General features: G+C 36.6%; 5 protein-coding genes, 1 long non-coding RNA gene and 1 pseudogene across 6 annotated transcripts in view; 2 read left to right on the top strand and 5 right to left on the bottom strand.

The window, feature by feature from the left end:
- Positions 1–386: 386 nt before the first annotated feature.
- Positions 387–15,881, top strand: part of LOC111499696 — a 28,379-nt gene continuing 12,884 nt past the window's right edge. Inside the window, exon 1 of the long non-coding RNA XR_002720990.1 lies at positions 387–680. This is a non-coding gene — a long non-coding RNA (uncharacterized LOC111499696). The remainder of the gene's footprint in view (positions 681–15,881) is intronic.
- LOC111499683 (auxin-responsive protein SAUR21-like) lies at positions 1,212–1,734 on the bottom strand. Its single transcript, XM_023151320.1, has one exon. It carries the CDS (start codon positions 1,628–1,630, stop codon positions 1,337–1,339), a length of 294 nt encoding a protein of 97 aa, XP_023007088.1. The 5' UTR covers positions 1,631–1,734; the 3' UTR covers positions 1,212–1,336.
- LOC111499682 (auxin-responsive protein SAUR21-like) lies at positions 3,659–4,249 on the top strand. Its single transcript, XM_023151319.1, has one exon. It carries the CDS (start codon positions 3,757–3,759, stop codon positions 4,048–4,050), a length of 294 nt encoding a protein of 97 aa, XP_023007087.1. The 5' UTR covers positions 3,659–3,756; the 3' UTR covers positions 4,051–4,249.
- LOC111499686 lies at positions 5,628–6,311 on the bottom strand (annotated as a pseudogene).
- Positions 6,390–7,008, bottom strand: LOC111499693 (auxin-responsive protein SAUR24-like). The gene has a single exon (XM_023151328.1). It carries the CDS (start codon positions 6,918–6,920, stop codon positions 6,633–6,635), a length of 288 nt encoding a protein of 95 aa, XP_023007096.1. The 5' UTR covers positions 6,921–7,008; the 3' UTR covers positions 6,390–6,632.
- Positions 8,587–9,733, bottom strand: LOC111499692 (auxin-responsive protein SAUR24-like). Its single transcript, XM_023151326.1, has one exon. It carries the CDS (start codon positions 9,063–9,065, stop codon positions 8,781–8,783), a length of 285 nt encoding a protein of 94 aa, XP_023007094.1. The 5' UTR covers positions 9,066–9,733; the 3' UTR covers positions 8,587–8,780.
- LOC111499687 (auxin-responsive protein SAUR24-like) lies at positions 13,041–13,864 on the bottom strand. The gene has a single exon (XM_023151322.1). It carries the CDS (start codon positions 13,507–13,509, stop codon positions 13,216–13,218), a length of 294 nt encoding a protein of 97 aa, XP_023007090.1. The 5' UTR covers positions 13,510–13,864; the 3' UTR covers positions 13,041–13,215.

Below are 15,881 nucleotides of genomic sequence, written 5' to 3'. Positions count from 1 at the left end.
TGACAATGCAACGGATGATCAAGCCATAAGAATAAACGAATTAATAGCATATAAATGATCTTAAAAGTAGTGTCTCATCTTTGAAGAGGTGGATGAAATAAACATGAGGCTAGAACAGCAGACAATATCTGTAGACTTGAGTTTGAGTTTTTTCAAATTTAGTCAACCCATAACCGGGTTATTTGAAATAGAAGTTTGACTTAAATTTAATTAGATTAGTTTAAATTTATTATTGTTTTTTTCAATATAATTAACCTATTTTTTAAACATTGAATTAGAGAGTTTTAGCAAATGTTTAAAACTATAAAAATTACAATTTAATTTTCTCCCTATTTGAAATTTAACTCAATTATTTTTTAAAAAAAGTCACAAATTTTTTAGAGAAGTGGTGATTTTCATCCTTCTTCCCTGTTGCCGTCGACGGTTGCGTGTGCCGATATTCAGCTGCGCCGATTCCGGCTACCAACTTCCATAACCATCAACCTTCCTGAGATCCACAGCCGCTTACATCCCCAATATCCTCTGTTTTCAACCATCGACCACTCATTTTGTATCGCCTGTTGGCAGGCAAAACAATCCCAGTGTCATTAGGGTGAAACACCTCTCCAATCTTATCTTTTGACTATCAAGATTTGGTAGTGTGATTACTTCGTGGTGGCAGAAGAGAGTTCAAGTGTTTGGTATAGTCTTCTGGATTCCTTGTAAATTTCAATTTTAGTGAATTTCTTCTCCTATGATTTCTTTTGGGTTCTGTTATGTGTTCTTTGCATTTCTTCTTCATTCCTGCTTTATCTCGTCTCTATGCAACAATATCCAAGGTGAAAGTTTCCACTGATGTCCTGCAAAGCTTATAATCGCCGAAAGCTATTCTTGGCAGCTTTGGTTATAAAAGAATTAATGGATTTATCTAAACAAGTAACTTCCCTTGTTTGATCCTTTTGACTGTTCTCTTTCTAAATTCTGTGTTGATTTCTCTTTTCAGGATTAATGTCTTAATTGGATTGATTTTATTTTTTCTTTCTTTATTGTTTTTTTTTTCAATCCTGGGTTGAGTTTGTACCTATTGAGCTATAGTTTTATTCATTAGTTTTTTTCTTGTTAGAATAAAAAAACTTATGAGGCAAAACCCCCTCAGTTGTGATAAAGCAGCAAGAGGAAAAGAAGTAACTAACAAAAATCGAAATTCATGAGCTGAAGAGTCAAAGAGTTCATATGAGAAAAAATTTACTTTCATTGCTCAAACCAAGTTACTATACAGTATCATCCTACTTTACTTCCTAGAATTGGAGGTGGCAAAACTGTGTTAAAGAATGCTGTCTTTTTGTATATTCAACTTTCATGATCTGTGCAACCTAGAAGTGAGATTTACGAAGGCATCTTCTCTGCACGGAATCGTCAAGCCGCCCATTGGATGGCAAAATCCAAACTCTTCTTCTGATCTATTTAGCAGATCTTGGAAAGAAGGATGCTTCAAGTATGATATAGGAACTACAAATCTCTTTCTTTGGATCTCTCCCACGTAGACTGCAATGTGGCCTTTGGGAACGTCAGAATGATTTTTGGCAGACATAGCTTGAATTTTCAGAATCTGCTTGGCATTGAGAAGTACTGATGGCAAACGGATTCCCATATTGAAAATTTCCTTGAAACAAGAGACGAGTGAGTGATTTTGAATGGTATTCTGCTTGATGTTGATTTTGATGTAGGAAATGGAGTACTCGTTGGATGAGAATGGCTTTGTTTCTTATGTGTATTTATAGACTAGGAACTGGAGAGAACAAAAAAAATTATTGTAAATAGTAGTCTTGGAGGACCTACTTCTTCAAAGGCTCACATGGGTTTGCTCTATCCATTAGAATTTCAGTCACTTTCTCACTGGCCCCGCTTTTTCCTTTTACAAGTGGCCAAGAAAATTTCACAAGTTTTTCAATATCTTGGAAGATAAATAGCAACATATCATGTGATAGGCACTCCAATCCTCGTGTTATAAACTCAACAAACCAAGCTGTGAATCAAATGATAGCTGAGATGTTGGTATGATGATTTAAAGCATTTGGTACATGTGAATTGACTTCCCCTTACCTAGAAGCTGGGGCCAATGGAAGCAATTTCCTCTTGCAAGGAGGTCCAATCACAGGGATATATTGGATTGTTTTTAACTTTTCCTTACAAAACCATCTGTTTTGATGCTTTATTCCATTGGAACAAGCATGGTGTTGTTTGGGAATTTAACTACATGTAGGCCTATGATTTAGCAAGTTGCATATCAAACACAAATGGGATGCAAGAGAAAGGATGGGATGGAAATAGAAATTTTGTTTGACCTGACAAAGTCATGTTCCTAGTGGTTATGTTGCAGTATGTGGAAATATCCAAAGAATGAAAGCGATTTGTGGTTCTTGTTTCATATTTGAACAATCCTTCATTCCAACAGCTACTCAACTGAGTAGAAGAGTTCGGTCACCATCATGAACTTGGAGGTCTAACAATTCCTTGCAAAGAGGATGCATTCATTGATCTTACTTCTAGATTACACCGCTCCTGAGGGCTGATGATGATGGAATAGGCATCAACCAGTTTTTACACATTTTTCCTCCTAGCGTGTTTTTTTCTTCCAACTCCTGGAAGATTGTTGTGTAGAAAGACAATTTCAAGCCTTTTGGAATGTAAATGAGTTCCTTTGCTAGTTAATTTCTTACCAACACTTACTAGACTCACAGTATCATTTCCTGTTTCTCTCACTTATTCTTTGATACTCTGTCTGTTTATTGCTGTCTGAACTGCAAAAGTGGATATTTTTTTTTGCTATTGTACATGTTTAAAATTGAACAGAAAGACAAACTTTGTATTTAAAGATGTCCAAATCCCTAAATACAGCCGCATTCTGTTCGTAGAACATAATGCAGGTGGAGTTGACACTAACCAAATCTTGAAATGTACAAATGGAGATTGACTTCATACCCTCTATGTCGTAGTAAGCTGAGATTTTCAGCAACCATGACCAGAGATGTACGTTTTCCATCTCTGTCAACATAAGCATCAGAACTTAGAGGAAAATATCTAATGCTTTTGTCTGTATAAACTATCTGCAGATTGAAATACTTCGTTCTAATATTTTTCCAAATGGTCATTACAACAGTCATCCGGCTCCTTTCAGCCAATACAATGTTGATTCCATCTGCTGTGGATGAATCTTATGACTTGTTAAGCCCAACCAACTGCTTGTAGATTCAATTTCTATGGCTGTTTATATAATATCAGCATGAGATGCTAAGGATAAAACCATCAAGCAAATAAGATGAGTGGAGAAACAGAGATGGGCAAACCTAGAAAAGATTGCTGATGATAGAGCACATGAGTTTGAGACATGTTTGAGACAGTTCTTTTCGTTGTGTGTGGGACAGTATCTTATTTACAAACTGAGTATTAAGTTAATTTAGCTGTATGGCATTTGGTTTTGGATTTTCCCTTGGATATCTTGTTTTAGATCAATAGGGCCCAGAGCAGCAGCAGCAACAACACATGAAGTGAATTTTCTCCAACCAATGGACACTCCATGTGAGCCATTAATGAAGTAGGTCCTTTCGACACCGACTCGACGTCCTTTCTTCTCACCCCTTCTCCTTCTGAATCCATATATACAGACCAAATAATCTTCAAACTCCAACTCAAATTTCTTATCGATCCTTATCCATACTTTGCAACATCAAGATTCAAATCCAGTTTAAATCTCTCATCCTGAAATCAAATACAGACATGGGAATCAGACTACCTTCACTTCTCCTTAATGCTAAGCAAGTTGTAAGAATGCAGACGGTTTCTTCAAGAAGCCAATGTGGTGTTCCAAAGGGTCATATTGCAGTCTATGTGGGGGAGATTGAAAGGAAGCGGTTTGTAGTTCCGATATCATACTTGAACCATCCTTCTTTCGTAGCTCTACTCAAGACAGCTGAAGAAGAATTTGGATTTAAACATCCAACCGGAGGTTTAACAATTCCTTGCAGAGAAGATGCCTTCCTCAACCTCACTTCTAGGCTGCATACTCCCTGAAAGAGAGGAAAAACGATCCTACACACAGTTTTGTAGAATTCCTTTCATTTTTTTCTTCTTTTTGTCACAGTTGAGGAGTAGAATGTCAATACATAGTTAGTCCAATTTGACGAAGAAGCAAAAGTTGATTCAACATCAATGTACAATTTATAATTGCAGAGATGTAAATAGAAATGGAGTCACATTTTCTTATAAAAAACTGCCTCCTTCAGCCTCTGAATTTCAGTTTGTTTAAACTCAGTCTTTCCTTGATGTTTTTCTGTGATGTTTACTCGGATGTTGGTACATTTTTTTTCATAGAAATAAAAGATCATTAAAGAAAAGAGACTAATGCTCAAAAGACACAAGCTCTCGAGAGGAAAAAGAGTATAAAAGAACCATAGAAAGCATTCCAATCCAATTCAAACATGTCTCATAAGGAAAAACCAGTAAAGAGATTAGATAAAGAACAGCAAAAAGAAGCCTTAAAATGAGCTTAATTCAAAACGGTTGATCCAAGAAAAATTCTCATCTTCAAACATCCTCTTATTTAGTTTACATTTTCTAACTTGGCTAATCAGTTGCCTCTTTCTTGAGAATTAGATGGAAATAGAAGTCTTCCTTCATTTTTATGATAAATGCTCTGTGCTTGAGTTTTGTCAAATGTCTTGTTGCATGATAAAATGAGAAAATACACAGAACTTATATCTCAAAATTCATGAATTAAATGGATAAAGTTTATCAGTGAAAGAAATATAATTTTATAGTGTGCCAACACAATTTTATACATGCTATAATGTTAAGGAAGATGGGCAAATTGAGGCTTTCTGATTTGTGCTTGATCTTACAATCACCAACTCGAAATAGGCTACCAAAGAGCAAATGTTGGCATATCTTCATCATCCGGTGGGCACTAGGATGTGAAGCTGGAAACAAAGATTCTTCCTTTGTTGACCGCTCTGGCTTGTTACTATGTCGATTGGGGGTAATTAACCACCTTTTCTATCCCTTTAGTTTCAAGAAGAGTTTTTCTAACTAAAAATGAACAAAAGAATGTTGGGATTTCTATCGTTTCAAAAACTATGTAACCTAGAAGTGAGATCAATGAAGACATCTTCTCTGCAGGGGATTGTCAACCCCGCCATAGGATGATTGTATTCAAACTCTTACTCAGCCCTCTTAAGTAAAGCCATGAATGTAGAATGGTTTTATGTATGATATCGGAATTAAAAACCGCTTTCTTTGGATTTCTCCAACATAGATTGCAACGTGACCCTTGAAACATTAGATTGGTTTCTTGTAGAAATAGCTTGCTTTTTGAGAACCTGCTTTGGATTTCTCAAAAAGCAAGCTATTTCTACAAGAAACCAATCTAATGTTCCGAAGGGTCACTTTGGATTCAGTTTGCTTTGGATCTGTTTGAACTTAGAAGTTTGAATCTTCAAGATGCTGCTTAGTTTCTTTAGTGATGTGCTATGCTCTAGCAACAATTTTTCTTTGTTCCATGGATTGCAGGTTACTATCACAAATAAAGCAACAAAGAAAAGGCTATATAGAAATTGATGTTAAATTTGTGTATTTTTTCTTATTCATTTCTGTTGGTAAATGCACCATTACAATGCCACTCATTTGCAGGCAAGATGGGCATGCCATTCTACAACATTCTAGTATGATTCAAAAAAACAAATGAGTCAGAAACAAACAGAAATGTTTGTAAAAAATTGAAGCTTGTGCTTTGCTGTTGATCCTTCAAGAAACTTGCAATCTAGAAGTGAGATCAACTAACGCATCTTCTCTGCAAGGAATTGTTAGGCCCCCTTGTGGATGATGGAAGCCAAACTCCTCCTCGGTGTGGCGGAGCAGTTTCTGGAATGATGGATGGTTTAGGTAAGATATCGGAACCATGAACCGCTTCCTTTGGATCTCTCCCACATAAACAGCCACATGACCTTTTGGAACGTCCAACTAGTTTTTGGTAAAACTTGACTGCATCTTTAGAAATTGCTTGGCATGAGGAACCAAAGATAGCAACCGAATCCCCATTTTCTCAAACGAAAGGCAGTCGGAATAATGTTCTGATCTGATTGGTTTAGAGCTAACTAGAAGAGGAAGTAGAACTTGAAATGAGTTGAGGGTGGTGTTTGAAGGCTCATTTTGATGTTTATATTTATAATATTTCAGAAGGAAATGCTATGCTGATGACTCCGACCATTCCAATGGCTAAGTGGGGTACTGATGTCTGGTAGTTTGGTATTGAGACTACCCCCTTCACATGGCTTTGCCCCATTTCATAAAAAGGCACCCAATTTTCTCTGAAATTCATACCACTAATTTCAGGCTCATTGGTCCTTCACATGGCTTTGCCCCATCTTATAAGAAAATGTTTAGCAGCCACGAGATAGAGTTGATTATCAGTCTTCGAATATGCTTATCAGCATTTCTATTAATCACATATTAGTTTAAAGCTCAACATAATTTCATTCATTCACATTCTAGAAGGCATTGCTCTTGGACTTCCTAAAACATTTTAGTATTAGTTCACAAATGAGTCGAGCAACAATAGATTCTCATAACTTTGTACTTTCCCTTTTGCTCTTCTCTCTCTAGAAAACTTGCAATCTAGAAGTGAGATCAATGAAGGCATCCTCCTTGCAAGGAATTGTGAGACCCCCTTGAGGATGCTGGAAACCAAACTCTTCCTCGGCATATTTAAGGAGCTGTTTGAATGAAGGATGATTCAAGTATGATATCGGAACCACAAATCGTTTCCTTTGCCTCTCTCCCACGTAAACTGCTACATGACCTTTCGGGACATACTGGTTTTTGGTGAAACCTGATGGCATTTTTAGAATTTGCTTGACAAAAAGAATCTGGAATGGAAAGATTCCCATTACTAAGCTTGCTGTTTCAATTGATGTGGAACAAATTTGAAGAGGAAGTAGTAAATGACTGTTTTGAAGTTTACTTTGTTGTTTACTTGATATCCTTATTTATAGTTCATGAAAATAGTTTTGCTGATGGTTGGTGCTTTTCCAATGGGCACTTTAAGACGGGCGGTTAGGTATCTAAGAGGACTATTAGGGATCTTCCCAACTTATAAAAGATTTTTCACCTCTCTCTTGGTTGTATGCAATGCCAGCCCAGTTGTTTGGTTCAAGTCATTATCCATTCCAGCGACCAATCTTGGTTAGCTGAACTGGATGCTCGAATAAAGAATGTGTTCGATAAAAGAAAAAAACAAGATACCAAGGAGATCACTTTCACAGTAAGAGAGAAATGGTTACATCATTGGCATAGTGCCCTTGTTGAATAAGGACAAGAGAGATATCAAATGCATCTTATTGTAAATCAAAGGATACAGAAGCTAAGTACATGTACACCTAGTACTTCAAGACAAATCATTTAATAAGAATCTAATCATGTTTATATTTGTTAAATGTAGTAGTTTCATCCACTTCAAACAACTTCTATAGCTGGAACTAGCTGTGCATTGGTGAGGGAAAGATGTTGGATAGAATTATGATGTTCCCACTACCATATTTTTAGTTCCTTGTTGTGTCAAATCCTGATTGTTGGAGGAAATTCAGACGAAAGTTCTATGTACTTTTTAAACTGAATATTTACAAATCTCTCCTTTCGTGGCGGAAGTGGATCTTCTGCTTCTTTCACATCAATAATCGAAGCTTGGAATCAAGATTTTCCAAATAATCTTATTTAATGACATGATGAGCTTTCTTCATTTCAGCGTCATGCAACAGTGAAAAGCAAGCGATAGAAAGTCTCATCCCTCGTGTATTTGCGCGGATCACTATCAAATGGTGATCTCATTAGATCATTAGTGAAAGAAGGATTAACGACAATCTTATCCTAAAGGAGAAGGGGGAGTAGGAGAAGTGTAACCACTTAAACCCATTGCTAGTAGATATTATCCTCTTTGGGCTTTCTCTTTCGAGTTTTCCCTCAAAGTTTTTAAAATGCGTATGCTAGGGAAAGGTTTTCACACCCTTATAAAGCGGGTTTCATTCTCCTCCCTAACCGATGTGAGATTTCACAAGAAGTCAGTCTTCTTTGAAGAAATCTGACTAACACACAAGACACTTAGATATCTCAAAATCCATGAGTGGGACAAACTTCATCTATGATAAAATTTAACATCTGCTATGCTATAGCGCACAGTCAATATAGCCTATACATGTTATAATGTACATGCAATGGGAAAATTTTCTATTCATTTACATGAACTGTCTATCTAGGCGTATTCTACAACTACGAAAAAAGAAAAAGAAAAGTTGGGCAAAACTGGTTGAGGGGGCAGAGGAATTCTTTTTTCATAATCTTTCAAGAACAATGCAGCCTTGAATGAGATAAAAGCATATCCTCTGCTGGATTGTCAAACCACCAATAGAATGATTGTATCTGAACTCTTCTTCGGCGTTCACAATCAAATACATAAGTATTAAATGATTTTGAGTATGATTCTTTAGTTAAAAAAATTAAAAGATTTCTCTCTACCCAAAAGCACAGATTAGCAATCACAGATCACCAGAAGAAATGATATATAGAAGTCTATGCTGAATTGGTCTATTTTCATTTATCCTGTGGTATAAGTAACTTTACAATGCAACTCATTTACAGGTAGGAAGGTTTCCCACTCTACAACAATCTAGTTTGTGTCGAAAAGTAAATGAGTCGGAAAAAAAATTGTCAAAAACGGCAGATGATTGTCCTTTCTTCTGCATCCTTCAAGATACTTACAATCTGGAGGTGAGATCAATGAAGGCATCCTCCTTGCAAGGAATTGTTAGACCCCCCTGTGGATGATGGAAGCCAAACTCTTCCTCTGCATGGCTGAGTAGTTTTTGGAATAACGGATGGTTTAAGTAAGAAATTGGAACCAGGAACCGCTTTCTTTGGATCTCTCCTACATAAACAGCCACATGGCCTTTTGGCACATCCAACTGACTTTGGGTAAAACCTGACTGCATCCTTAGGATTTGCTTGGCATGAGGAACCAAGGATAGCAATCGAATTCCCATTTTCTCAAAAAGGACTCTTAGAAAGGTCTAAAGCTTTGATCTGGTTGGTATAGAACCTGTAAGAGAAATCAACACTTGGACTGATGAGTTGAATTTGGTGTTTGAAGGATCATTTGATGTTCAACTTTATAGAGTTTTGGAAAAAAGAGTTGTGCTGTGAGCGATGGTATTCAAATGGCAGAGTGGGGTATTGAAGTCTGATGGTTAGGTATTTGATTAGGCCGTTTCACATGGTTTTGTTCAACTTAGAAAAGACACACCAATTTCCTTCTCTCTCTCTTCACATTCTCCGCTGTCACACCACAAATTTCCATTTTCATTGGCTAAGTTGTTCGATTATGAAAAGTCAAATCATTGTTGAAGCTTTTACACTGAATTAAATGCTTACAGACAGAGTGCATTATGTTGAAAATGGAAGAACAGAACCTCCATGTGAATGGCTTTCCATGAGAGAGTGACCAGCTACGTCAATGTCTAGGTCAAAGGAGACTCTGGGGGCTTTTTATGTACCAAATTGTGGACCATATCAAAGAATGGTTCTCATTAAGGAGAACTAAAAGACCAAGTCAAAGTACATAGCTTAGTCAAAAAATGCTAACTCTTAGAGGCATAAATCATCCATAAAGTTCTACCATCATTTTCAGCCTCAAGCACGTTGACTTGTTTATTGTGAGCATAAAGCATGCACATCTAAATATTGTCAGATTTAATATATCAGGTTTACACCAGAACACATATCTTGTCTGGTTTTTGAACCTATAAAAAATTGGGTTTCCCCTATCTTCATATGGGATCGAGCAATTTGCTCTTATTTCTTCATAACAAGCGGCTGCATTGTCTTATAAGACATTCCTTTGTGAAATGTATACTATACTGATCAAATTCCCTATTGAAAGAAAATCATTGATGCTTTATCTATTTTTCGATATTCATTTCCTCTATACAGTGTGTAATCTCTTTGATCATTTGGCACAACTAAGTCTTTCCTTTTGTCATGAATTGGTTCAAATTCAGCTCAGATTTGAGCATTTTCTCTACACTGATCACTAGGAGCACAAAATGATCATTTGGAGCTTAGTATTTCCTACCATTTAAGACACGAGAGAGCTTGATAAACCTTTCTCCATACTGATCATTAGGAGCACAAAATGGCATCCATCCAACTTAGATTTTTTCACAATTCAAGAATGTCTACCTATCTCTCATACGGTACTTCAGCTTTCTTCCTCAAATCTGAATACTAGATTCTGCACAAATTGATAGAATCTAGTTCAAACATATGTAGCTTCTCAACCTTTAAGCAAGTCCAACAGTCGGTTAACAAACTCTTCCTCTGGACCCAAAGTAATTGTGCTAGCCTTGGAGAGAAGGCTACTAACTTCATCAATCTTAAGCTGTGGCTAGACCATACAACCTCTTTCAAGTCTGTTGATCCATGTACGAAAAACTGAGATTCCTGCTATGCAAATTTCTCAACCATTCCATGTCTTGGATGAATTCGTACTGAGATTCCTGCTATGCAAATTTCTCAACCATTCCATGTCTTGGATGAATTCCTACATAGCCAACAAAATACTAAAAGAGCAGCTGGTTTAAGAATGAAGCTTGAATCAAGAATTATCTCTCTGGTTTTCTCCAACAATAACTCATGGCTACATCCATAGACTTCAAAGCATTGAAACTTCCTACAAATGGAAGTCAAATTTGAATCGACATAAACTGGAGAAGGCACCCTGCTCTTTTAGTATCCAATAAGAGGGAAAACGTAAGATGCAAGAATTCCTCAAAACTCTTAAAACGAGAACAGAAAATATGAAGTTTGTGAAAACAACTTTATAGGCTCTTCCAATAATATCAGCACAGGATGCTACGAACAAAACATGCCAGGAAAGCAAAATGAGTGGAGAAAATGGACATGGTAAGCCAATTGAGACAAAGACCATTGATGAGTGAGGAAATGAATTTGATTTCATGTAACAGATAAGTCAGACCTATGGAGAAACATTATGCACATCTCTTATTACACACCAGCAAACATGTATTAGACAATTCTAAATGGTAAACCTTTAAGATCATAGCAAGCTTAAGACAAGCATTATTCTTGTGTCTGAGAAAATTTACAAATGCATTGGCATCTCATTTATTGTTCTGATTAGTCTATTATCAAGAAGAATTTATTCCTGTTTCTGTCCCTCTAATATATATATTTCCTCTGGATTGGATCAGAGATGCAGCCAATGACCGATGGTGTAAGCTTGCAAAATGGACCCACGGTAAGTTGATCTACCACGACATGGCATTTGGATTCGAAGTTTTCTTGACCTGTTATTTTGGACTATAACTGCATTTCATTGTAACAAATGGGACTACTCAGTAGTTTGTTAGGGCACATGATGAAGTGCGTCTATTCAAACCAAATAAGCAACCCATGTGAGCATTTATGAAGTAGGCCCTCTTTGAGACCAACTTGATACTGTTTTCTTCTCACCACTTCCCCGCTTTGAATCCATAAATACAGATCAAATAAACTTCAATCTCCAACTCAAAATTCAAGAACATCTTCATTCAAGAACTGCACTTTCCAACTTCTTGATCTGCATCGAGCTGAAAACCTTTCTAGACATGGGAATCAGACTACCTTCACTTCTTCTCAATGCCAAACAAGCTGTTAAAATGCATACCGCTTCTTCCAGAAACCGGTGTGGCATTCCCAAAGGCCATATTGCAGTTTATGTGGGAGATATTGAGAGAAAGAGATTTGTAGTTCCAATAGCATACCTAAATCATCCTTCTTTTTCTGCTTTGCTCAGCAGTGCAGAAGAAGAATTTGGATTTAATCATCCAACTGGAGGTCTTACAATTCCTTGCAGAGAAGATGTCTTCATCAATCTGACATCCAGGCTGCAATCTTCCTGAAAGAGAGAAGAAAAACAATACTCCACACAATTTTGTCAGATTCCCTTCGATCTTTTCCCATAGTTAAGCGTAGAACATCAATGTAGAGTTAGCTTCTATATGTAAATGATGAGTAGCAGAAAAGAGATACAAAATTGAAATAGACAGTCACATTTTCTTACAAGAACACTGTGCCCCTTCATGAATTTTATTCACCTAAAGTCGTTGGGTTTTTTCATCTCCATTTTTATGCTACTTCACTTGAATACAGCTGAGCACAAAACATTTTCTTGAATAAATGAATACCATGAACGTGCAAAATGTTTTACTTGGTCTCTAACGATGATAATAAGAGGAGAAAAAGGATAAGTAGGTTTGAATAAGTTTAATCTTTTTTAATCCGTCTTATGTGACAATCATATTTTTCTTAGTTGAAACTGAAGGCCCCTACCATAGGCATGTATTTGATAATCATAATTTTACTGTTTCAATAAAACACTAAATTAGGACTATAAAATCATTTCTGCCTATTTAGTCAGATGCCAGTAGCAAGAAAATACTAGGCTGACATGACATAGAATTTATCAGTGATATTTGTTAACATTCTGGAAGGAATTGTTCTTGGATTTCCTGCATCATTTTAATATAAGTTCATAACGAGTCAAGAAAACAGGGGGAAAAATGCCAAAACTTGGTGAATTTTCTTTCGACTCTTCATCTTGAATAAACTTCCAATCTAGAAGTGAAATAAAGAAAGACATCCTTTTTGCAAGGAATTGTTTGACGACCTTGAGGATGATACACTCCCACGTTACCTTTTGAAACATATAACAGATTTCATAGAAATCTGAGTGAACTTGTAGAATGTCTGATGCAGTTCATTTTTGTTTAGTTCTGTTTAATGTTTGAAGTTTCAATATATTATTCAGTTTTTTTTTTTTTTTTTTTTTTTTTTTTTTTTTTTTTTTTTTTTTTTTTTTTTTTTTTTTTTGGTATATTATAATTTTAGTAACAAGTTTTCTCTCCCCAAAAGCTCTGATTAGCAATCACAAATCACCAGAAAATAAGATACAGAATTTGATGCTGAATTGATCTATTTTTCATTGATTCTGTCTGTAAAAGTATCTTTACAATGCTACTCATTTATAGGTAGGAAGGTATCCCACTCTACAACACTCTAGCATGTGTCGAAAAGTAAAATGAGTCGAAAAAAATTGTCAAAAATGACATATGATTGTCCTTTCTTCTGCATACTTCAAGAGACCTGCAATCTAGAGGCGAGATCAATTAAGGCATCCTCCTTGCAAGGAATGGTTAGACCCCCTTGTGGATGATGGAAGCCAAACTCTTCCTCTGCATGGCTGAGTAGTTTTTGGAATGATGGATGGTTTAAGTAAGAAATTGGAACCAAGAACCTCTTTCTTTGGATCTCTCCTACATAAACAGCCACATGGCCTTTTGGCACATCCAACTGACTTTTGGTAAAACCTGACTGCATCTTTAGGATCTGCTTGGCATGAGGAACCAAGGATAGCAATCGAATCCCCATTTGCTTGAGATGAAAGACTCTGATAAAAGTCTAAAGCTTTGATCTGATTAGTGTAGAACACTAGGAATGAGTTGAAGTCGGTGTTTGAAGGGCTCATTTGATGTTCAAATTTATAGAGTTTTGGAAGAAAGAGTTATGCTGTGAGCGATGGTATTCAAATGGCAAGGTGGGGTATTGAAGTCTGTTGGTTAGGTATTTGAGTACGCCATTTCACATGGTTTTGTTCAACTTAGAAAAGACACACCAATTTCCTTCTCTGTCTCTCTTCACATTCTCCGCAGTTACACCACAAATTTCCATTTTTAATGGCCAAGTTGTTCGATTATGAAAAGTCAAATCATTGTTGAAGCTTTTACACTGAATTAAATGATTACAGACAGAGTGTATTATGTTGAAAATGGAAGAACAGAACCTCCATGTGAATGGCTTTCCATGAAAGAGTGACCAGCTACGTTGTTGGACTCAATATCTAGGTCAAAGGAGACTCTGCAGGCCTTATATGTACCAAATTGTGGACCATATCAAAGAATGGTTCTCATTAAGGAGAACAAAAAGCCCAAGGCAAACTACATAGCTTAGTCAAAACATGCTAACTCTTAGAGGCATAAATCATCCACAAAGTTCTACCATCATTAGGAACTGCGAAGTCAAACAGAAGAAGAGTTCTAATAAGATCACCTGACGGTGTGGCATCACTGTACTATGCAACCAAGACATATTTTGTGGCCTCACTCTTGGCGTACTTGAGCAAATTCTTGGTAGCTATATATAAGCAAAAACCACAACAATGAGACCAGATAGTAGCAGGGTGAACAGATGTCTCATTATTATGGTGTGCAAGTATAAGTGGTCATGCTATAAGACATCCAGAAAAAAACGGGCTATTGCTCATTTGAAAGAAGACTCAATAGGCAATGAAAGATGAGGAATATCACAATGAGTCTGAAAGAACTTGTAATCATTTGCCACAGCTAAGTCTTTCCTTTTGTCATTTGATCGGTTCAAATCCAGCTTCGATTTGAATCTTTTCTCTATACTGATCACTAGGAGAACAAAATGATCATTTGGAGCTTAGTATTTCCTGCCATTTAAGACAGTAGTGCGCTCAGTAAACCTTTCTCCATACTGATCGTTAGGAGGACAAAATGACATCCATCCAACTTAGATTTTTTCACAATTCAAAAATGTCTACCTATCTCTCATACGGTGCTTCAGCTTTCTTCCTCAACTCTGAATACTAGAATCAAGAATTACCTCTCTTGTTTTCCCCAACAATAGCTCATGGCCACATCCATAGACTTCGATGCATTAAACTTTTCGACAAGTGGAAGTCAAATTTGAATCAACATAAACTGGAGAAGGTCCCCTGATCTTTTGGTATCCCATAAGGGGAGAAAACATAAGATACAAGAATTTCTTAAAACACTAGAAACAGAACAGATAATATTAAGTTTGTGAATACATTTTTATAGGCTATTTCTATAATATCAGCACAGGATGCTACGAACAAAACATACCAGGAAAATGAAGTGAGTGGAGAAAGGGACATGAATAGACCAATTGAGACAAAGATCATTCATGAGCTAGGAAATGAATTTGACTCCTTGTAATGGATAAGTAAGACCTATGGAGATGCATTATGCACATCTCTTAATACACACAAGCGAACATGTATTAGACAATTCTAAATGGTAAACCTTTAAGATCATAGCAAGCTTCAGACAAGCATTATTCTTGTGTCTGAAAGAAAAATTTACAAATGGATTGGCATCTCATTTATTGTTCTGTATAGTCTATTATCAAGAAGAATTTATTCCTGTTTCTGTCCCTCTAATATATATTTTTCCTCTGGATTGGATCAGAGATGCAGCCAACGACCGATGGTGTAAGCTTGCAGCATGGACCCACTGTAAATTGATCTACCACGACATGGCATTTGGTTTTGAAGTTTTCTCGACCTGTTATTTTGGACTAGAACTGCACCTCATTGGAACAAATGGGACTGCTCAATAGTTTGTTAGGGCACATGATGAAGTGCGTCTATTCAAACCAAATAAGCAACCCATGTGAGCATTTATGAAGTAGGCCCTCTTTGAGACTGTTTTCTTCTCACCACTTCCCCGTTCTGAATCCATAAATACAGATCAAATAAACTTCAATCTCCAACTCAAATTTCAAGAACATCTTCATTCAAGTACTACACTTTCCAACTTCTAGATCTGCATCGAGAGGAAAACTTTTCAATGCTAAACATGGGAATCAGACTACCTTCACTTCTCCTCAATGCCAAGCAAGCTGTCAAAATGCATACCGCTTCTTCCAGAAACCTATGTGGCATTCCCAAAGGCCATATTGCAGTTTATGTGGGAGAT

The sequence above is a fragment of the Cucurbita maxima genome, unplaced genomic scaffold, assembly GCF_002738345.1.
Source record: "Cucurbita maxima cultivar Rimu unplaced genomic scaffold, Cmax_1.0 Cma_Scf00027, whole genome shotgun sequence".
In the NCBI taxonomy this organism is placed as follows: domain Eukaryota; kingdom Viridiplantae; phylum Streptophyta; class Magnoliopsida; order Cucurbitales; family Cucurbitaceae; genus Cucurbita; species Cucurbita maxima.
This window is presented reverse-complemented; position numbering and strand designations above follow the sequence as displayed.

What these genes read in the sequence shown, in the direction of transcription:
- LOC111499683 (XM_023151320.1), bottom strand. Translation starts at nt 1,630, where the DNA reads ATGGGAATCCGTTTGCCATCAGTACTTCTCAATGCCAAGCAGATTCTG.
- LOC111499687 (XM_023151322.1), bottom strand. Translation starts at nt 13,509, where the DNA reads ATGGGGATTCGATTGCTATCCTTGGTTCCTCATGCCAAGCAGATCCTA.
- LOC111499682 (XM_023151319.1), top strand. Translation starts at nt 3,757, where the DNA reads ATGGGAATCAGACTACCTTCACTTCTCCTTAATGCTAAGCAAGTTGTA.
- LOC111499692 (XM_023151326.1), bottom strand. Translation starts at nt 9,065, where the DNA reads ATGGGAATTCGATTGCTATCCTTGGTTCCTCATGCCAAGCAAATCCTA.
- LOC111499693 (XM_023151328.1), bottom strand. Translation starts at nt 6,920, where the DNA reads ATGGGAATCTTTCCATTCCAGATTCTTTTTGTCAAGCAAATTCTAAAA.